Raw genomic sequence first — 21,358 nt, forward strand, 5'->3', positions numbered from 1 at the left:
ATGTCACAAAGCTTTTTTAGCTCTGTTGATAATACGCCCAAAAGGCACTTCACCAGCAAGCCTCAGTCAGCCTGAGGCTCTCAGCTCTCGCTCTGTAGGTTAGCAAACAGCTCCCCCAGCAAATGCCCAGGAAGCAGCCCCACACTGCCAGTCCAGTGCTCTCGTTTCTGCTACATCTCTGGCAACACAGTCCGCTCCTGTGCAGGGATCTCGGGCCAAAGGACGCGTTCCATTGCTCCCTCTTCTGTCTTGCTGATTGTAAGGCCCCCCGCCCCGCCCAGCCTCCCTTTCTCTTTAAAGATGGCTCATTTTAAAGCTTAACAGGTTGGCAAACTGACCGATCCCACATTAGCGTCCCATACACCCTATTTGCATGGTCGAATGCCGCAGACCATACTTTACCTTATTAAGCTACCCCATCCCCTTGCTCACAGACACCTCAGACAGCACAGTCCCCACATTCCCTTGGTAGGAGTTCACAAAGCCTATGACCAGAAGAGCCACAGCAAGTCACCACCACAAGCTCTCCAGGGAGGAGTCGTTTGGGATGCCATCTGAGCAGAGTCGGATGGGCAGTGAGGAGTGGGCTATGCTCCTTTCTGGGATAAGGGTCTTTCAGGTTGAAGTGGCACTGGTGAGGGAGCAGCCTGGCTTTGCCTCCTGGGACAGCGACCTACTCATTTCCCAACTTGGGGACCATCGAGCAGCAGAGGTAGCCAGAGCGCAGTGAAGCCAGGCTGTGCAGCCACCAAGTGCCCCTGCCAAGTCTGGTGGCCCGGCCCGGCACTGGCCTCCAGGAAGCTAGGGGCTGGGGAGATGCTGGAGCGTGCCACTCAGCCAGGGCTGCCGGGATAGACAGGTGGGAGAGTGCCTGACTCTGAAGGAACTTGAAGGCCAATGTGACTGGACCCTAATCATTTTGGGGTGCTCACTAGTGGTAGGGGATATAGCATGTTTTTTATATTTGTTGACAATGGAATGGTAGAGGCACCGGACCTCAAACCCACTTACCAATTCTGTCAGTCTGCTCACAAACCATACTTCTAGTTTGTTAGCGGGGCTTATTAGAGAAGTTAGGGTACAATTCAGGATGTAGTTATTTGATCAGACAGGCTCCTTTGAAATGAATTTTCAATTGTGAATTATGGGAAGGGGTGTGTGGTGTTACATTTCAGATCAACTCTGAATTGAACAGTTCAAACTGCCATCAGCCGCACAGGCGTGCCTCTCCCTGGCCCTTGACACCCCCAGCCTGGCCACTGCCCTGCTTGGCTAGTATTACAAAGCTCTTTAGCGCAGCCAATATATGCTGGGAGGTACCCCACTCCTTCCTGGTCACCTGGTTCTGCTGCTACAGCTTCTTAGCATCTCACCCTATTTCTGGTATAAGGACTGTTTCTAGGTCTAGGAAGTTTTCAGCACTGGGACCTCACGTCCAAAGGACACGCTCTACTGCCAGCTTCCTGGTGGTAGTTGGGTCACCCTGTCGGCATCTGGGATAACTAATTTTAAACCTCACAGAATGTTAGAGTAAACCAGCCTCTAACAACCGCAGGGGGTCCATCCCTAGGCACAATTGTACAGCTATAAGATATAGAGATTGTAGTAAAGTCAGAAGATAGGAGAAAGTAAAATAAAGGAGTCAGACACATTTTATGGTAGCATGCTCACCTCGGCGGCTGTGATCTCACCAGTCAGAACGATGGAGGAGGCGACAAGACCCTATTTATTTCTGACCAAGGTCTATGTATACTTGGGGGCATGCAAGGCCCCGTGGCTACAGGTAACCACATATGTAACAGGAAGGGGTTGTACAATAGACATGCATCACAGGAAGTGCATGTGTTAGGGGTGTACACATAATAGGAAGGGGAGGGACTAGGTACACATGTGACAAGATGGCGGACCCTAGATTCAAGATGGCAGCCTAACCTTGGTCCTTGAGTTGCTGGACCTTATCTCTGGGCTCTCCCTCAAGCAAACAATCCACCATCCTTATCAGAAGGGAGTGGGCCCTACTTAGGGTGAGAGAGACTATAGGTTGATTGCTCTAGATGGCTGATAACCCTCAGGGAGGTTAACCCCCAAGCAGCTTGCATTGACTTCCAAGTGTACAGTCATTTACCCGTGGGATGCAAGCGGTGTCCTAGGTTTGGCATATATTTTGATTGAGGAGACAAACTGGGGAAAGACCCTTTTGCATCCCATAACAGAAGGTAAAACTGACCAATCCTCTGGTCAGAATTTCATCATTATGTGCAGTCCCATTCTCACAAGGCGTCAGACCATATTTCCATTATTAGCAAGCTATTCAATCCCTAGGAACCCTGGTGGTGTAGTGCTTACCAGTTAGGCTGCTAACTGCAAGGTCAGTAGCTGTAAACCACCAGCCACGCTGAGGAAGAAAGATGGGCTTTGCTACTCCCATAGAGCCCTCAGAGACCGGCGGGGCAGTTCTACTCTGTCCTGTGAGTCAGCATCTACTCAATGGCAGTGAGTTTTTGCATTTTATCCAATCTCTGCACAAGGGCCTCATTTGACCATCTCCACCATTTGGTGGTGTTTGGACTAAGCTGAAGCAGGTCAGGGCCCTGCACATCCCAAAGGTCAGCAGCAGAAGGCACCAGATAAGATAACCAGTGAAACCAGATGCTCTGGGTTCAAAGAAAGCGGCAAGGAGTGGACAAGCAATTCTTGGGGTTTCTGGACCCTGTATGCCAATTACCATTCCTCACACCACTTTAAAAACCTGAGCCGCAGCTGCTGAGCACGACTTCCCTGACCTGTTGGCCTAGGTCACTACGGAACCTCTTCCTGGAGCTCCCCCTAATAAAGCTATTTCTGTTATTGCTCTCCCTTGTCCTGTCTGTCTCCCTGTACCTCAGTTTTCACCTTTACAGGTGGGAGTTACAAGACCGTGGTGGGACTGGCCCCGTAAAAGTGATTTAGTTCACACTGAACTATAAGCGCCAGATCCCTCTTGCTCAGCTCGGTGGAGAACAAACTGTTAAGAGGAGTCAGAGGAGTGGAGGGGTGAAGAGTGGTAAGAACCTGAAAGGGGGAACTGAGAGGAGGGTGGGAGCGATGTGATGTGACTGAAGTCTTTTCAGAGGCCACACAGGCAACGAGGATGTCCACAGAAGAATGCTCCCGGTAGGACGAGCAGGGACAAAGATCCCCAACTGAAACTGGCTGGTTGATCAAACAACAAGCAGGTCTGGAACAAGGTCCCTGCCCCAGTTTCCTTCTCACTCAGGCACAATAAGACATGTCTGGATTATTTCCCACATCCGTGCAAAGGTTTGGGGCACTCTGTGCTGGCCAGGGTGGAACGCTGGACTCGGAGATGAAGCGAGGAAGCTATTTCCACCTCCTACTTTCTCAAGGGCACTAGGAGCTTCCAGAAGAGTTGAAAGGGAACTAACTCAGGAGCACAGTGGGAGAAGTCGGTCGTTCCTGCAGCCTCACAGCCTCTGTCCCCTGTGCCTCTGGTGCAGGGTGCCAAGAGACAAAGGAGTTGATGTAGTCCCTTCCCCTGGGCTCACCAGCACTGACCTGGGAAATGTCCTAAGGGGGAGAATAAAATGTGGGTCTCCGAGAATGGAAAAGCTAGGCTTCAAATTGGTCTGGTAACTGTTGGCGGTGTGATCTTAGATAAGTCATTTGACCTATCTCTGTTTCACAGAGGGGTGGTGGTGGTGCGTGTTTGTTTTAAGCGATTCTCATATAGTCAGCTTTAGCTTTGACACTAATCTGTGTGTAGAATTGCTTCTCATGGTGAAGCTGGCTTGCCTGTGGGGCTGTGCTTGGGGGCGAGGGCGGGCAAGAAGCGACCTTTTTAACCAGTGCGATGTGATCAGATGCCTCTCAGAGGACTTTGTAAGCGGAGAGCCTTTTGTCTCCCATCTCAGATCACAGCTGGGCATCCGAGCGTTTCTAGTTGAACACATTTGCCATCTAAGCACAGGACTGTGATGAGGGTTGCATGGAACCGCAAGTTTCACGCAGTTGCTTCAGAAACTAAAAAGAATCAAAACAAACTTTGTCGCAATAAAGCATCCAAATCGATCCGTTCTGAAAACGACAAGACTTCTGTCCCTCACGAAGGCCACCAATGTGGAGCAGGCAGGCAGCAGGGGCCCCTTTGTACTGCCCTGACACTCCTCTCCCAGGCTAGCACAGGGCAGCTAAAAAGAGCAAAAAAGGAGGTGAGACGAACCATCTCTCCTGCACTCCTGCGTTACTCACCTGTGCCTAATCTGAGCTACCCCTCAAGCCTGACCACACACCGTCCGCTCTCTCTCAGGACCCCCAAATCCAGTTCCAGCCCCCGACCCCAGTCCTTCCTTCTGCTCATCAACCAAGCAGGCAAGTCCCCAGACACCCCACGTTCGAGTCCCAGCCAGAGCCCGGAAGCGTGGCAAGGTGGGCGCTAGTGATGGTGGGATTTGTAGTTTCAGGGCTGAGAGAGAGCGAAAGCAAGCTTCTGCGCAGGCGTGTGTGGCGGCTTTACTTGCACGTGTCTCAAGCTTAGTTTCTGTTCAGGTTTTGCGGAGTTCCAGCTGCAGCTTTTGGGGAGTCTTCCCCGACTCTGGGGGTGGAATATGACGCAAAACGACTCATTGCTCGCACAGAGATGTCTTACGTGCCTGCTTTTAATGAATGAATCTGGGACTGGAACAGGGTACTGGGCTTGAAGGAACTTGCCCCCGACCCCCTTCTCCCGCTGGGTCAAAATTTGAATCTATACCTTTCCCAGGTCATCAGAATCCCCCAGGGCAGACCGAGCAGGGCAGGGTTGCCCTTGGGCGCTAGGGCACCGATGAATTCCAATGCATATAAAGGCAAGGGTTGAATACAGTGAACTAACTAAAGACCTTAAATCCTGCAATGAGGGCGCGGTTAAAACGACGTATTTTAGTTACCTTTTAAATGTAGGTAATATAACGTATAAATCACGTTTTTAACGAACCCTTATTGGCACGCGGATAATGCTGTTTGGATTCGTTCTGATGGTGAAATATATTTCCCAAATCTATTCTTCAACAAGTGGGAATGCGGCTCTGAGTAGCAGGAGGCAGCGGGGAGGGTCAGGAGGGGCCATCTGGACGCTCCAGGGTCTGCCCTCAGTCCGCTCTGGCCACTAGAGGAAGAAAAGGTGCCTGTTCCGTCCCCACGTGGTTCAGGACCGGGAAGATTTCCTCCGTGAGCATGCCTACCCCGCCCTTGCCTCAGTTTCCCGGTCTGTTCCGGGAGCCACTCAGCCTCAGGCAGGTAAAGGAACTAGACCCGCTCCAGAATTTACTAGTTAATTTGATCTTATTTCCATTTTAAAAACTTTTTTTTTTTTAACGAGGCGGGTAGGGCAAGCTATTAGGGCAGAGTTTAAGTTGTGCAATATAAATTTGATCCGAAATGTGATCCCCCCAAATCACAAAAACCATGTTTATTTAAAAAAAAAACTTTATTTTTTCATGTTTTTGTAGAAATTGTCAATTAAGAACTGGAAAACAAAGCCAAAAAAATGGCAACTGCTTGTGTAAGAATCCAGCCCACCTGCGGAGTTTCCTTTGTCCGGCTTTTCCCCCTTTGGTCTCGGGTACGGAGCTCAGGGCCTCCCGTTTCTAAGTGCCGTACGTAGCGTTGTTTGCCGGGAGTACCTCCTCGTGGGGGCAGGGAGACAGTTACACTCTTAGGAGAAGGGAAGACAGAGGAGCAGTGAACCTAGGTCTCTAGCCTAAAGGTTCCTAAGCCCACACGCCGCAAGCCCTCCCGCTGCCGCCAAACTGTGGATTCCACTCAAGTGCTTGGATCCGGCGGGAGTGGGGAAGAGGCTGAGGGAACGAGATGCCGGGAGGACCTACCGGCCAGAGAGGCCAAGAGACGCACCTCCCCCGTCACGTGCTCCAGTCTCAGCGAGGTCGGGGCCTTCCTCCGTCCTGGGCCACGTGCGACGGAGGCTCCTTCCAATTGGCTGTTTCCGGCTAGTTTGAACGGCGTACGGAAGCTGCGGGGGTTCATACCTGGCCGCGTTCTTTTTATTGCCTCTTTGGCTCCCTCCTTCCGCGCGAGTCTCTGGAGAAGCCGCAGCGCGAGGCGCCGCCGCCGCCGCCGCCGCCCGGGGCCCGGTAAGTGGGCTTCACGACGAGCCGGACTCCCTCGGCCTGGCTCTGCGCCGACCCCCGCTGAGCTCCAGGTCGGGGCCGCGCCCGACCGGCGAAGGCCGGAGACCCAGTTGGTCGGATCTGGGAGGCAGCGAGAACGGGCCCGGGTGGGGGAGGAGGGAAACCCAGCCGCGTTTAGGGGGTGGGGCGTCGGAACCGGGCAATGCTGTGGTGCTGCGAGCCTCTGACCACCGCGGCGGCTAGGGTCCGACTGGAGGGCATCTGAATGAAGGATGCCGCCAGAATCCGGTGTGTTTGTGGGGCATGATTGGGTCTGATTGGGAAAGGCCGCATTGAAAAGTTGGAGGGGGGTGGGAGGGGGGAGCTTGTTGAGACCTGGCAGGGAGGGGCCGCAGACTTTGGCCTAAAGGCATTTGCTGGGTCTGGTTGTTGGTGGGATTCCTCCGCGATCTGTTGTGGGTTACATTTTCCAGGGGTGGAGTTGAGCCAAATTTTTGTTTGTTTTTTAAACTGCAGGGATCAAACGAAGTGGGCTTCAGAATCCCAGTGTTGGAAGGACTTGGCTGAATTTGATGGGGGGAAGGCAGTAGAGAGCTGTAAATAGGCGTTACCATTGACTGGGGAAGAGAGAGGGGTGTTTGATCAGAAGTGATAGAGGAAAACCCCAGGGACCTGCTAATAGCCTCTGTTGCTGGGTGGGTAGATGAGCTTGGTTTATTCTCATTGGGATAAGCAACAGAGATATCTGCAGGGGGCTGCTTTGGGTCTGATGAAGAGGGTTCGATGGATGGGGGTCAGGCTGGGCCAGAAAGGAGGGGATGTCTGGAAACTGGCTGAGTTGTGAGGGATAGCTTAGGGGAAGCAGCAAAAAATGAGGACAGTTGGAGCACCTTGGGACCAGGCAACTAGGGAGGCTCACAGACCAGATCAGGACAAGAAGCAGCAGCAATCTGGCAGGGCGTGAGGGTTGGATTACCGGAGGCAGGGAGTCTCTGGGGACCGTGCTTGCACCGGGGAGACCACAGGGACTGAAGCAGGATCTCGGTCTGGAGTAGGGCGCCCTGGACACCATGGCTGCTAGCTCAGCACCGTGGCTGCTCGCTCAGCAGCTGGGAGGGAGGCAGATACCTTAGGGCCAGAAGCTGGGGGCAACGGTGTGGGACATGGGCTCCATGCTGGGCCTGATGAAGATCCACCCAGGCCTCGCCATTACCAGTAGCCAGCTTCCACAGCCCCTGACTACATAGCCAAGGATGGCTGGTGTGAATAGCTGGCCTCTGCCTATCTGCCAAGGTTGCTCTCACTCTGCTGCCCCTGCTCGAGCACAATCAGGGTCCCCTGGGACTTAGCACTGACCCTGGCCCCTACCCCTGTAGCCCGCCTTGCACCATGGACTGGCAGCCAGATGAGCAGGGCTTGCAGCAGGTACTGCAGCTGCTTAAAGACTCGCAGTCGCCCAACACAGCCACGCAACGCATCGTCCAGGATGTATCCTTCCTTCCTTCCTTCTGGGCCTGGGGAACCAGGCACACACCCGCAGCCCTTGAAGGTGGGAAGGGGAGGGGCTGCCTCTGTAATCCCCTGATTCCTATAATGAGAAGCTGGCCTGGACAGAAAGTTAAGGATTAGACTTCCCGGGGACCTATTCCCAGAGCTGGAGGAATTATGAGGAGAGTGAATGAAATGACCTCCTGTTCAGTTTCACTTATTCCATTGACAGATGAGGAAATTGGGGCTTAGAGAGGTGAAATGACTTGCCCAAGGTAGCAACCTGTACGTAATGAGTGGGGCTAGGTTGAGCGGCCCCGCCCTGTCAGATGGAGGCCTGGGTCTAAACATTGAATTTGTCAGAGTTCGGGGTGGGGGGTGCCTTCAGCTGGCACCCAGGTTTTTGTTATGGTTTCAATTTAATTTTCAGCTGATTGTCAGCCTTTAAAATACCAACGTTTCCCTTGGAAATTTGGGCGGCCATCGCTTTAAAAAGCAAATGGCATTCGGCTGGTAGGTAGTGTGGCAAGTTGCCCCTTCAGATAGAGCAGGTCCCCAGCTCCTGTGCTCTGGCCAGGTCTTCAGGAGTCAGGTGGGTGGGGGAAGGGTAGGAAGCTGAGGCCTCTCCTCTCCTGCATGAACTTGATTTACCTGAGGCGCCCCATGTTGTTCTGGGCATGGAGGTCAACAAGTGGGTTCTCAGTAGTGGCCCAGGGCCCGATCAGCTTAGCTGCCCCGGCGTGACTGTGACAGATCCCTGCCTGGATAAGACCCCTGCCACCCAAGTCCCTTAACAGCCTGGCAGAAACTCAAACAGCTGAATCAGTTTCCTGACTTCAACAACTACCTGATCTTCGTTCTGACCAGACTCAAGTCAGAAGGTAGGTCCTCGTTGCCTCCCCCACCCCCGCCGTCAGCCCAGTGGCTCCGGCCTTCCTTTCCTTCCTGCGGTTCCCCTGATCCTGGCCCTCTTCCCCCAGATGAGCCGACGCGCTCTCTCAGTGGCCTCATCCTCAAGAACAACGTGAAGGCCCATTATCAGAGCTTCCCGCCACCGGTGGCCGACTTCATCAAGCAGGAGTGCCTCAACAACATCGGCGATGCCTCCTCGCTCATCCGGGCTACCATCGGTGAGAGCAGCAGGCTCGAGCATGTCTAGAAGCTTCTCTCTCACACACACTCAGCAACCCTATAGACAGAGTAGCACTGCCCCTGTGGGTTTCGGAGACTGTACTTGTCACTCTACAGGAGTAGAAAGCCTCATTGTCAGCTGGTGGTTTTGGGTGATCAAAGAGCGAGAGACAAGAAAGGCGAGACTCTCCAAGCCATTTATCTCTCTGCCCTTCAGTTCATCCCACTTGTGTTTATCGGCCAGGCTGGCACAATAAACTATCTCAAGCCCAAAGCATAGCTCACTGCACCACCAGGGCTACATCTTTAGAAGCTTCTAAGCATGCTCATGTCTTGCTGCACCAATTGCTCCAAACCTCTCTTGCTGCCGTGCCCCCCCCCCCCTTGCTGCCTCCTCCCTCATTGGTCTTACTGATCTGTGAGCAGCACTGAGGACCACTCTCTCCTGCCCCATGGCCTTTGCATCTGCTGCACTTGAGTTTATAGGTCATTTCACAGACGAGGAGACTGAAGTACTGCGATGTGAAGAAGGGCTTTGCCTGGTGAGTGGCAGAGCTCAGAAGTGAGCCAGGTCTGCTGTCCACACTTCTAGCCACTCCATCTGGAAGCGGCCATTCATGCTTCTGAGGCACTCACTCAAAGTACAGAGTTTTCTTTTAGGTCCCAGCCTGAGGATAGACCCACTCTTCTTTGTCTGGATTCTGACCAGATGGAACTGCCTCCTTGGGCTTCCAAGGCTGTGACTCGTTATGGAAGCAGACCGCTTCCGTTCTTCTCCCACAGGGGGACTGATGGGGATTTGAACTGCCCGACCTTTCAGTTGGCAGAAGGCTTTTTAACCACTGTGCCACCAGGGCTTCTTGCTGAGGGGGTAGCCCTGTAAACACGGAGACTGAGTCCCTGGCCTCTCAGAGCCCACAGAGCAGTGATGACCACTAGGCAGCTCTCGCGAATGACTGGTAATGTTCAGGCATCTCTGTTCACTTTGCAGCATCCCTCCCTAGGAGACATGAGAAGGATTTCCCCTCAGGCTTTCCCCTACATAGAAATAGTAACACACGTTTTTTTTCTCAAACTGTGTGCTTTGGAAACTTCAGTGAACTATACAAAATGACTTGTAGCAGGGAATTATTCACTGGTTTAGAAGTTACAATTATACCCACTGCCACTGAGTCAGTTCCGGCTCATTGTGTGACCGTGAGACCCGGAGGGCAGAGTAGAAGGGCTCCCTAGGGTTTCTGAACCTGGAAAGCCTTCCGGGAACAGACTACCTTCTCTTTCTCTCACAGAGCAGCTGGTGGGGTTGAGCCTTGGCTTTCTTGTAAAAGGATGCAGCAGCCCAGCAGCATGCTGGGTTAAGCCTTGCCCGCTAACTGAGAGGTTGGCAGTTGGCACCTGCCCGGTGACTGTGGAAGAAAGTCCTGGTGACCCACTGCTCTAAAGTTGAAGTGGCTCCAGCCTGGTACTCGGGGTTGTTAGGAGTCTCCACAACAACCCAGAAAGATGGTCTTCAATTTGAGCTGGACCCAGGGCCCTGCTGCCTTGGTTACAGGCGGACAATCACAGACACCGTGCTCACTGTGGGTGGCATGCTCTGTCCGAGTGTCTTGGAGTAAGTTGTAGAAACTGCTCAGCGGTCTTGGAGAGGCAGGTGCTCCTTCGGCCCCTTGAAAGCTGAGGGCACGGAGAGGTGAGGTGAGGTGACGTGGTATGTTTGCGGGCATGCAAGCAGGGTCAGGGTCGACCTCAGCCTGGCTGCTGGAGGGAGCACCCTTCCACGTGACGTAATCCTAGGGTCCTCTTCATTGTGGCTCGGGCCAGCTTGCACCCTTGGACATCACTGCCTTCTCTCGACTTTAAATAAGGTCACCTGTGGTCCTCAGGGAGGAGTCCTGGTGGTGAGTGGGCTGTAAACCGGATGGTTGGCAGTTTGAAACCACCAGTAGCTCCATGGGAGAAAGACTGGGTTTTCTAAACAGTAGTCTCAGAAACCCACTGGAGGTCGCTAAGAGCATTGAGTGAGTTTGATTATGACCCTCACGTTTCCAAGTACCAACTGCTGATGTCTTTGGAAGTCTAGTAAGCTCTTCAAATCTTCCCTGTGGAGGTCACTATGCTCTGCCCAAATTGCCCCAGCCACATCCCTGCCCTGTCTCCTCCCCTTACCGTCTGTCTTTACTACCCCTACCCACTGGTCTTGCCGATCTGCTCACTCTTGCCCCAGGGCCTTTGTACCTGCTGATCCCTCTGCTCTGGAAGCTCACTTCCTGCTCTTTGCACAGGTGTCAGGGTGATACCTCCCAGAGGCCTGCTCTGGTCACCTCCCTTAAGAGGCTTTTCTAGCCGCTGCCTTTTCTCACTTGCTTTCCCCCTTAGCCTTTATGATCTAGGCTCCTAGATCTTGAACGTCCTTCTCTTTTCCCTCCTCTTCTTCCTGAGATGGTCAACTCCCAAAGGTGGCAGGAATTTTGTGTCTTGCTTGGTACCATAGCCCAGGCCTAGAAAGGAACTGCCGCCCACCTGCCTGTCACAGGGCTTTGCTGGCTCAGTGACCCACCTCAAGAGGGTTGGACAAGGTCTACAAGGGTAGTGGCCTTAGAGAGCATGTGGTGTTGTGGAGGGGAGTGAGTGAAGTGAGTGAGCTAGTAGGTGGGGAGGCCCTGGGGCTGGCAATCCCGTGCCCAGCCTGAGGCAGCATCCTCTTCTGGCCGCCCCAGGCATTCTTATCACCACCATCGCTTCCAAGGGCGAGCTGCAGATGTGGCCCGAGCTGCTGCCCCAGCTGTGCAACCTGCTCAACTCAGAGGATTATAACACGTGTGAGGTAGGTGAGCAGCCCCGCCACGCCCAGGCAGGTGCTGAGGCAGGGCCTGCGACCCTCTGCCCTCCGCCCCTCTGCCCAGGGAGCCTTCGGAGCGCTGCAGAAGATCTGTGAAGACTCCTCGGAGCTTCTGGACAGCGACGCCCTCAACCGGCCCCTCAACATCATGATACCCAAGTTCCTGCAATTCTTCAAGCACTGCAGCCCCAAGATCCGGTGGGTGGGGCCCCCTAGGGTCTCGAGGCCTGGTGCGCCTGTGGGCAGGTTCTCAGGTGACCCCTGTACCTGCCTCTGCCAGGTCCCATGCCATCGCCTGCGTAAACCAGTTCATCATGGATCGGGCCCAGGCCCTGATGGACAATATTGACACCTTCATCGAAGTGAGCTGTTGGGCTGGTGGTGGGAGGGGTGAGGTGTATGTGCTGGGACCTGCACTCTGACCCTGCCCTGCCCTTTCCCCTTCTCCACCAGCACCTGTTCGCCCTGGCTGTGGACGATGACCCTGAAGTGCGGAAGAACGTGTGCCGAGCACTGGTGATGCTGCTGGAAGTGCGCATCGACCGGCTCATCCCCCACATGCACAGCATCATCCAGGTGTGCACTGCTGGCCCAGGCAGGCCTGGGAGGGAGAGGGCCCCACTCCCCACGCTGAGGCCTCCCGCTCCCTGTCGTCCCGCCCAGTACATGCTGCAGAGGACCCAGGACCACGACGAGAACGTGGCCCTCGAGGCCTGCGAGTTCTGGCTGACGCTGGCCGAGCAGCCCATCTGCAAGGAAGTCCTGGCCTCGCACCTGGTTCAGTGAGTGACATCCCTCCCTGCTCTCTGTTGCCACCCTGGGCTTCCCCTCCACTCCCTGCGCTTCTGCCTTCTTCCTGGCCCAGCCCCTGTGCTGTTCCTGCTTGTTTTCCATCCTTCTGCCGAGTGACGTTTTCCAAGGAAGGCTTGACTTTAGCGTACCAGTGGGGAACCCTGGTTGGCACCGCAGTTCAAGTGCACACCTGCCACCTGGAAGGCTGGCGTTAGATGTGGTCGGCTTTTTAAAAAAATTACAACCTTAAAAACCCTGTGGTGGAGGGTAGAGGGACATTCTGAGTCAGCACTAACTTGGATGGCAGCGGGTTTGGGTCTTCTTTTTCTTTTGGAGTTCAGGTTCTTAATGACCTCAAGTGACCGTGATCTCCAAGGAAGGCCTGGAGGAAGGCGAGACTGGGAGAAGCAGATTTCATGACCAGCACCTCCCAACCTCCCCCTGGCCACCCTGTTCCCCCACTAGTGTGTGTGAAAAAGGGCCCTGAGTCCTTTTAATAGTTCTAAAAATCTGTGGAGACATATAGGAGCCCAGGCTGCCCCACTCCTCCAGTCCTACAGCTCTGCCCCTGGCTAGTTAGGAGACAGCAGATCACCCCCAGGAAGCAGGGACTCCCTGTAAACATAAGCAGGGCAGAACTCATGGCCCTTGCTTAGCAGAGCCCACAGCTCCGCCCCACGTACTGTTCATGATAGGGGAGCCTAGGCTTGTGTCAGAGGGTGTCTTAGGGCCAGGGTGCTGGCATGGGCAGGGCCTTACCAGCGGGTTTGTTTTAATTCTGAGACTGGAGGCACCGAAGTCTCAGTACAGGCCTCAGCTAAGCTGATGGGGCCCAGGGAGATTAAAGGCACCTATCTGTTCTTGGTCTGTCTATCCTGTCTGCATCCGCTTTAGGGGTCTCAGAGTAAAGAGATCCTTAGCCAGTACCTCCAGCCAAAGCCATGGGACTGCCTCCTCTGGACCAGCTTTGGGCGGGCCTGCCCGTGCATCAGGGAAAACGGGCAGGGCTGTCCTTGGCCGGGGGTGATGCCTAGGAGGTGATAAAAGGCCTGTGCAGAACAGCACACCCAGGCTGGAGTCTGAGCTTTTGATCCCAAGGAGTGTGAGTCCCAGCTGTCTCCAGGAAGGTGTCTTGTGCCAGGTGTCCTTGTCTCGGGTGCAGAGGGCCGGAGATGCAATGAGGGGCAAGGGCACAGTGAAGGGTAGAGCCAGGAAGGGCCGACTGTCCCGATGGCAGAGTGACTGAGTAGGAGTGCCCAGTGCAGTTCTCCAGATGAACGACCGCAGGTCACCGCTGAAGGCATCACCTCGAGCTCCTTGGTGCTCCTGCTGTCCCTCCCATCTGCCCCAACCCCCAACCCGCTCCTGGCTTCCCGGACCCTGCCCCCTCTCCCAGGCACCGGCTGCCTGGTTCACAGCCGCTCTCCCTGCAGGTTGATCCCCATTCTTGTGAAAGGGATGAAGTACTCAGAAATTGACATCATCCTGCTCAAGGTCAGTCAGGGCTGTGGGGCCCCACGGGTGAGTGAGGGCCGAGGCACTGGGGCCTAGGGCCTGCGGGTACTTAGTGGTCTTGCCGGGTCCCACAGGGGGATGTGGAGGAGGACGAGGCCGTCCCTGACAGCGAGCAGGACATCAAGCCACGCTTCCACAAGTCACGGACAGTGACTCTGCCGCACGAAGCTGAGCGGCCAGACGGGTCCGAGGACGCGGAGGACGACGACGACGATGACGCTCTGTCTGACTGGAATCTGAGTGCGTGGCCGGCCTCTAGGGGAGGGAAGCCGCCAAAGACCTTACTGCAGGAGTCCAGCGATACCTACTCCTGGGGGCATAGCTTCGGCTGGCTGGCCTACCCAGTGGGGTTCTCTGAGCCTCCCCCCATGGTCTTGTCTTGCCCCAGGGAAGTGCTCGGCGGCTGCCTTGGACGTCCTCGCCAACGTGTTCCGGGAGGACCTGCTGCCCCACCTCCTACCCCTGCTCAAGGACCTCCTCTTCCACCCCGAGTGGGTGGTCAAGGAGTCGGGCATCCTGGTGCTGGGCGCCATTGCGGAGGGTGAGTGCCTGCCTGCACCCAAGGGTGATAACTGCCCAGCCTGTCTGTCTGACTGGGAACTCCTGGAATGGCCTGGGATTGTTTAAGGGATGCAGACATGTGGCATTTGGGAGTGCCATCCCTACACTCACCTCGGCCAAATGGTTCTTGGGTCTCAGTCTTTCCCATGGGCCCTGGGCCTTGAAATCCACCCCAAACAAACTCTGCTGCCATTGAGTCCATACCAGGACCGGGTAGAATTGCTCTTGTGAGTTTGAGACTCTTTACGAGAGTAGAAAGCACCATTTTTCTCTGAGGAGCGGCTGGTGGTTTCAAACTGCTGACCTTGCTGTTAGTAGCCCAGCAAGTAACTACTACGCCACCATGGCTCCTGTGTGGACCTGTAATCCAGGCACCCCCTATGTCAGCATGCCGGGCCTGCCCTTCATTCTTAGAGAGGCAGTCCTCTGGGGTCAGTACCATCGAAACTTCAGTCCTAATACCGGGCACCCCCTGCAGCGCCTCCGCGGGCAGGCAGGACAGGTTCCTTGGCCTCTCACATACCCAGATTCCTTCCTCAGCACATCTGACAGATGGGAGATGGAGGGGCTGAGAGATGTCGCTTTGTCACACTCGCCCCACCTGGCTGCGGAGCTGGCCCACGTACGCCACACCGTGAAGCTTCTCAGATTCGCTCTGACCTGCAGGAGAAATAAACCTGGGGTTCTGGGAGGGCTCCCTAAATCAGCTCTGGTGGTACTGTGGTTAAATGCTTGGCTGCCAGTTGAAAGGTGGCGGTTCGAACCCGCCAACTGCTCTTGAGAGGGAGAAAGCTACGCTACGGCAGACTGCTCCCAGGAAGGTGAATCGCCTTGGGAAGCCTAGGGTGTTCCTGTGCTCTGAGTCAGAACCAGCCCTGTCGCCGTGTGTAGAATCCATGACAGAGGTCCCACATAGGACTGCTTCAGAAACGTTTCCAGATGGCGGCTGGAGCGCTCACCGGGCAATCTGGTGGAGACGCCGAGGAAGGGTTTCCTTGTGTGGGTGTGATAAGGCAGTTGAGGTACCGGGCACACGGGCATATGCTAGTAGACAATATGACCCGTACTTCGATCTTAATGACTCAACGGGACTCCATGAGATAGCGGAGAGCTCCTCGGGGGTGGTTTGTTGGAGCTTGGTCGTGTGAGTGGGTGTTTACACGGCTATCACTAGGGTTGCATTCAGCATTGTGTCATCTCCCATGACACCCCCAAACCAAATTCAACGGCATGAGTGGATGATGACTCAGCGACCCTATAGGACAAGGTAGAACGGTTACCCCTGTGAGTGTCTGAGGCTGTTAATCCTTTATGGGAGTCGAAAACCCCATCGTTCCTGTGGACCTCTCCGTAGCTTGCCCGTTTGCCCTTTGGGATTGGTTGTTTCTTATGGCTATCAATATTCATGGGACAAGACCTGGAGGAATTCACCCCACACTGCTGAAGCTAGGGTTTTTCATTTTGGATTTGGATTTAGTTTCCTTTTTTTTTTTTTTTAATTGGAAAAAAAGCACCGTGTTTATACTTTTTTTAAAAAGGTGAAAAGAAAACACAAACCTCCCAGAGGGTTGGCAATCCTCTGCTCACCCGGGCCCAGCTGCTCGCTTGGCCTGTGGGCGGTGTTTGAATGCATGAGTGACCAGATGGTTCATATCACTCGCATGATGGGTTGTGTTTGATGAGTGGAAAGGCCTTTCTCAGATGGTTTCCAGTGACCCGGCGAGTTACTTACCCTTTCAAGCCTCAGTTTGCCCAGCTGTCAAATGAGACCGATGGTGGTATAGTGGGGCCTTGGCCCACTGCCTCTTTTTTGCTGGCCCCTGCAGGGTGCATGCAGGGCATGGTGCCATACCTGCCTGAGCTGATCCCACACCTGATCCAGTGCTTGTCGGACAAAAAGGCCCTGGTCCGCTCCATCGCCTGCTGGACACTGAGCCGCTACGCCCACTGGGTGGTCAGCCAGCCCCCTGACATGCACCTCAAGCCCCTGATGACTGAGCTACTCAAACGCATCTTGGATGGCAACAAGAGGGTACAGGAGGCAGCCTGCAGGTGACCCTCGATCCCGGCCCCTGCACCGCCTTCCCGCCTGCCCCATCCACCCGCCCCACTGGCTGCCTATTGGGAAATGATGTTACCTTGACCCTTGACATCACGCTGATTTTTCTTGTATTCGTACTGACTGATCCCGGCGTGCCTGCCTCTGGCTCTGGCTTGGCCCTGCTTGGCCCGCTGCTGCCCACTGAGGTCCCGCTCTCCCACCAGTGCCTTCGCCACCCTGGAAGAAGAGGCCTGCACGGAGCTGGTGCCCTACCTCAGCTACATCCTCGACACCCTCGTCTTCGCCTTTGGCAAGTACCAGCACAAGAACCTGCTCATCCTCTACGACGCCATCGGCACCCTGGCTGACTCTGTGGGCCACCACCTCAACCAGCCGGTGAGAACTCAGAGCGGTGTCCTCCTTCCTGATCCCTGGGCCCCTTGGCCACCCGTGACCTGGCGGTGACCCTGTGTCACATGCCAGGGATGTGGCCATGACCTCGCCCAGCAGACAGACAGATCCGGCTCCCGCCCTCGCCCTGCTCACAGTCTAGTGGGGGAGCCAGACAGTTAGGAGACAGTGTGGTAAGTGCTGTGTCGGGGGTAGCCCAGGGCCTGTGGGGCCAGAAGATGTGGACCCGGGTTCTGAGAGGGGTGGGCTGAGGAGGGAGGGCCAGGATGGTGTGGTCAGAAGGCACCACAGAAGGCCTGGACAGTGGGCGGAGGCAAGGCCCTTACCAGACCTGGCCAGTGGGTGCCAGAACCCCACTAGTTCCCAGGACACCTCTCCACCCAAGGAGCCCCAAATTCTTGCTCCCCCTGCAGGAATACATCCAGAAGCTGATGCCGCCACTTATTCAGAAGTGGAATGAGCTAAAGGACGAAGACAAGGACCTCTTCCCGCTGCTGGAGGTAGGCGCCGCCAGGCCGTCTCCCGCAGCCCGGGCTGGGGCCGGCCCCCTGGGGTTCACCTCTCCTGCCCTTTTCCCCACCAGTGCTTGTCTTCGGTGGCCACTGCCTTGCAGAGTGGCTTCCTGCCCTACTGTGAGCCCGTCTACCAGCGCTGTGTCACTCTGGTACAGAAGACGCTCGCCCAGGCCATGGTGAGCACTGCCCTGCCCCCAGGCCAGCTCCTCTGCTGCTGCCTCAGCCCTGACACCACCTCCCCTCCCCTCCCCACCTCCCCCACTTCCCTCTGGGCCCAGATGTACAACCAGCACCCTGAGCAGTATGAGGCCCCTGACAAGGACTTCATGATCGTGGCGCTGGACCTGCTGAGCGGCCTAGCCGAGGGCCTGGGGGGTCACGTGGAGCAACTGGTGGCCCGCAGCAACATCATGACGCTGCTCTTCCAGTGCATGCAGGTGGGTGCCCTACTGCCCAGGGGTGGCCCGGGCATTATCCTTGGTAGCCTGTGGGGGCCAGAGGCCACCTTGATTGTACCCTAGGGAAGCCCCAGGGGAGGGGCCTTGTGAAAATTACTGCTGTGCTCACTTCAGCAGCACATATACTAAAAATTGGAACGATACAGAGAAGATTAGCATGGCCCCTGTGTGTGGATGACACGCAAATTCGTGAAGTGTCTCGTATTTTATTAAAAAAAGAAAAGATTCTGATAACACTGGAGAGTAGAGGAACCCCAACCCCGCTCCCCAGAGGGTCTGCTCTCCTGCTTTCTTGTTGACCTCCCATTGGGTCCTGCGGTGATGGGGGGGTGGGGCGCCCTGAAGCTAATGAGGTTAAGGAGGTGTCCTTGGGTCTGGTAATGTCGGAACTAGCTTCTCAAGGCTCTTGAGTAAGGGATGATTTGAGACCTTGGTTGGTGATCTCGGTGGGAGGATGCTAAGAAGGGAAGGGCTAGGCTGCGAGGCTGACCCTGCCTTGACCCCCAGGACTCCATGCCTGAGGTCCGGCAGAGCTCCTTTGCCCTCCTGGGAGACTTCACCAAAGCCTGCTTCATCCACGTCAAGCCCTGCATCGGTATGACCCCTATCTTGTCCTGACCCATGAGCCCAAGTCCTGCCTCAAGTGATGAGAGATGCCCTGGGAGGACCATGACCGAACGGGATGTATTCGTACTGTCTGATGGGGCTGCCGGGCTAGCACACAGGAGCCCACCCTGAGGATCCTGCTCTTTAGCCCTGCTCCCTCCCTCCCTCCCCCCAACCAGCGGAGTTCATGCCCATCCTGGGCACCAACCTAAACCCTGAGTTCATCTCCGTCTGCAACAATGCCACTTGGGCCATTGGCGAGATCTGCATGCAGATGGGTGAGTGAGCTTCCCCACTGGCCGGTTCCCAGCCTGGGGGTGGGGGCCTGACTCTGACTCTGACTGACAGGTCTCTCTCAGATCAGCCTGATGCTCTTTGAGGAAAGCTCCAGGTGGCTGGCAGGGTTTATGGCCCATCTCTGCCCAGTTTCCTCAGGGATGGGGCCAGATTAGAGTTGGGACTCAGGGGCTGTTGTGATTTGACTGGTGGCCCCTCCGGTTGGAGGCAGTGGACTGAGAGGCCCCTTGGGATTGGTTGGGAGATCTGGTGGCTTTTAAAAAAAATTGCTTTATTAGGGGCTCATACAACTCTTAACGCAATCCATACATACATCAATTGTGTAAAGCACATTTGTACATTCATTGCCCTCATCATTCTCAAAACATTTGCTCTCCACTTAAGCCCCTGGCTTCAGCTCCTCATTTGTTCCCCTCCCTCCCCGCTCCCTCCTCCCTCCTCCCTCATGAGCCCTTGATAATTTATAAATTATTATTTTGTCATATCTTGCCCTGTCCAACATCTCCCTTCACCCACTTTTCTGTTATCCCTCCCCCAGGGAGGAGGTCACATGTAGATCCTTGTAATCAGTTCCCCCTTTCCAACCTACCCTCCCTCTATACTCCCAGTATTGCCACTCACACCACTGGTCCTGAAGGGATCATCTGCCCTGGATTCCCTGTGTTTCCAGTTCCTATCTGTACCAGTGTACATCCTCTGGTCTAGCTAGATTTGCAAGGTAGAATTGGGATGATGACAGTGGGGGAGGAGGAAGCATTTAGGAACTAGAGGAAAGTTGTATGTTTCATCATTGCTACATCGCACCCTGACTGGCTGGCTCGTCTCCTCCCTGAGACCCCTCTGCAAGGGGCTGGTGGCTTTTTTCCAAAGGTAGTTTCAACCTGGTGTCTAGGGATCATTCCAGGGAAACCTCTTGCGTTTACAGGGCTTGGGGTTAGGTCTGGCTGGTGCAGGCCTTGTTTTACCTCATTGGTCTGGGCAGCCAGTCTTTAGGTGGAACCCAGCGGCACCAATGAGGTGGGGGCAGAGATGTGGGGCCTGCAGAGTCGGTTGGCCGACGGTAGGCCCTGCGGGGCTCTGCTCTGACTGGCTGTCTCCCAGGAGTGGAGATGCAGCCCTACGTGCAGATGGTTCTCAACAACCTGGTGGAGATCATTAACCGGCCCAATACTCCCAAGACACTGCTGGAGAACACAGGTGGGTGCTTGAGTCCACTCCATAACCCTCTGGAGGTGGGCCCTGGGCTGCCTGGACGTGTTAGGAAGCGGCCTCGGGAAGAACCGCGCCTGAAAGAGACCCAGAGGGGCAATCAGGGAGGAGTCTAAGAAGGGATGTCCTTGGGGGAGGCCCTGGCTTGGGAGGAGCCATTCTCTTGGGGTCCATGGGGCGGGGCTTGGTGCCTAGTGGCAGAGGTCCTGCCACGTACCGTCCCGGGGCCACTCGGGGTTTCAGGTCGCCTGACGAGCCCCTCTGCCATTCCAGCCATCACCATTGGTCGCCTGGGCTACGTGTGCCCCCAGGAGGTGGCACCCATGCTGCAGCAGTTCATCCGGCCTTGGTGCGTGTGGGGGTGCCTGCTGGACCAAGGGCTGGGCAGTGGTGGGTGGGGCGGCCCCGGCCAGCTCCCTGCTCTGCACTCGCCCTGGCTCCACCTGCTCTTCTGCCCTGAAGATGCTCCTCCAGCCCCGCCCACCTACACTCCCCTTCCCCTTGTGGCAGGTGCACTTCTCTCAGGAACATCAGGGACAACGAGGAGAAGGACTCTGCCTTCCGAGGCATCTGTATGATGATAGGCGTCAACCCGGGTGGCGTCGTGCAGGTCGGGGCAGCTGGGCTCAGAGGGGAGGCACTGGGGCTGATTCACGACGGCCCCTGACACGGGACCCATCATGTTTCAGGACTTTATTTTCTTCTGCGATGCTGTAGCTTCGTGGGTGAGTCCGAAAGATGATCTTCGGGACATGTTTTATAAGGTGAGGCCAAGGCTGAGATGGGCAGGGGGAGTCAGGCTCCAGCCCCGTTTGGGCCTTGGGTGCTCCCTCACCCCGTGTCGCCCCTCTCCACCCCACACAGATTCTCCATGGCTTCAAAGATCAGGTGGGGGAGGAGAGCTGGCAGCAGTTCTCAGAGCAGTTCCCCCCGCTGCTCAAGGAGCGGCTGGCTGCCTTCTACGGGGTCTAGATGGGATGGGGCTGCCAGGTGAGACTTCGGGCAGGGGCAGTGCTGTGCAGATGGAGGGAACAGAGGGAACCACACTAAGCCTATCTCTCTGCCCCCAGGTTTCTGTCTGCGTCACCATCAGAGGGATTGCCAGGAACGTGCTGCGTCCAGAAGTCACCGTGCCCTGGTCGAGGGGGGTTAGGGAGGAGGAAGTGGGACCCCGATACAGACGCCTACCCCGTCCGTCTGTCTGCTGCGCCGGGCCTGTCTGGCCAGGGGGCGGGCAGGTGGGGGGGCCTCCACGCTCATCCTACAAACGGGGGTGGGGGGGTGGGAGTTCTTGGTGGGCAAGAGCCCCTTCGCTCTAATTGTCTCAGGCAGCCCACTTGGGCCAGCCATGTGGGAGGGAGGACTCAACC

At 55.7% G+C, this 21,358-nt stretch overlaps 1 protein-coding gene and 2 non-coding genes across 5 annotated transcripts; all 3 read left to right on the plus strand.

Moving 5' to 3' along the window:
* Positions 1-6,051: 6,051 nt before the first annotated feature.
* On the plus strand, positions 6,052-21,207 carry TNPO2 (transportin 2). Of its 3 annotated transcripts, none has more exons than XM_004715515.2 (25): positions 6,052-6,128; positions 7,502-7,613; positions 8,419-8,494; positions 8,594-8,743; positions 11,462-11,568; positions 11,648-11,781; positions 11,864-11,945; positions 12,037-12,159; positions 12,247-12,365; positions 13,809-13,869; positions 13,965-14,130; positions 14,279-14,431; positions 16,278-16,503; positions 16,717-16,888; positions 17,317-17,403; positions 17,487-17,594; positions 17,697-17,855; positions 18,384-18,471; positions 18,662-18,760; positions 19,881-19,976; positions 20,232-20,337; positions 20,499-20,598; positions 20,678-20,752; positions 20,853-20,978; positions 21,059-21,207. In XM_004715515.2, the coding sequence occupies exons 2-24, from the start codon at positions 7,515-7,517 to the stop codon at positions 20,958-20,960; spliced, it is 2,694 nt and encodes an 897-aa protein (XP_004715572.1). In that variant the 5' UTR covers positions 6,052-6,128; positions 7,502-7,514; the 3' UTR covers positions 20,961-20,978; positions 21,059-21,207. The 3 variants fall into 3 exon arrangements, with proteins under 3 accessions (XP_004715572.1, XP_045145690.1, XP_045145689.1); XM_045289755.1 differs by having other exon boundaries at positions 6,054-6,128; positions 20,262-20,337; XM_045289754.1 differs by lacking the exon at positions 6,052-6,128 and adding an exon at positions 7,376-7,387.
* Positions 16,574-16,642, plus strand: LOC115869519. The gene has a single exon (XR_004046227.1). It is a non-coding gene; the product is annotated as a small nucleolar RNA SNORD41 (small nucleolar RNA).
* LOC115869521 lies at positions 17,978-18,085 on the plus strand. Its single transcript, XR_004046229.1, has one exon. It is a non-coding gene; the product is annotated as a U6 spliceosomal RNA (small nuclear RNA).
* Positions 21,208-21,358: the final 151 nt, after the last annotated feature.

This window comes from Echinops telfairi, unplaced genomic scaffold (assembly GCF_000313985.2).
Source record: "Echinops telfairi isolate 266 unplaced genomic scaffold, ASM31398v2 ScPeMD7_30;HRSCAF=105, whole genome shotgun sequence".
Lineage (NCBI taxonomy): Eukaryota > Metazoa > Chordata > Mammalia > Afrosoricida > Tenrecidae > Echinops > Echinops telfairi.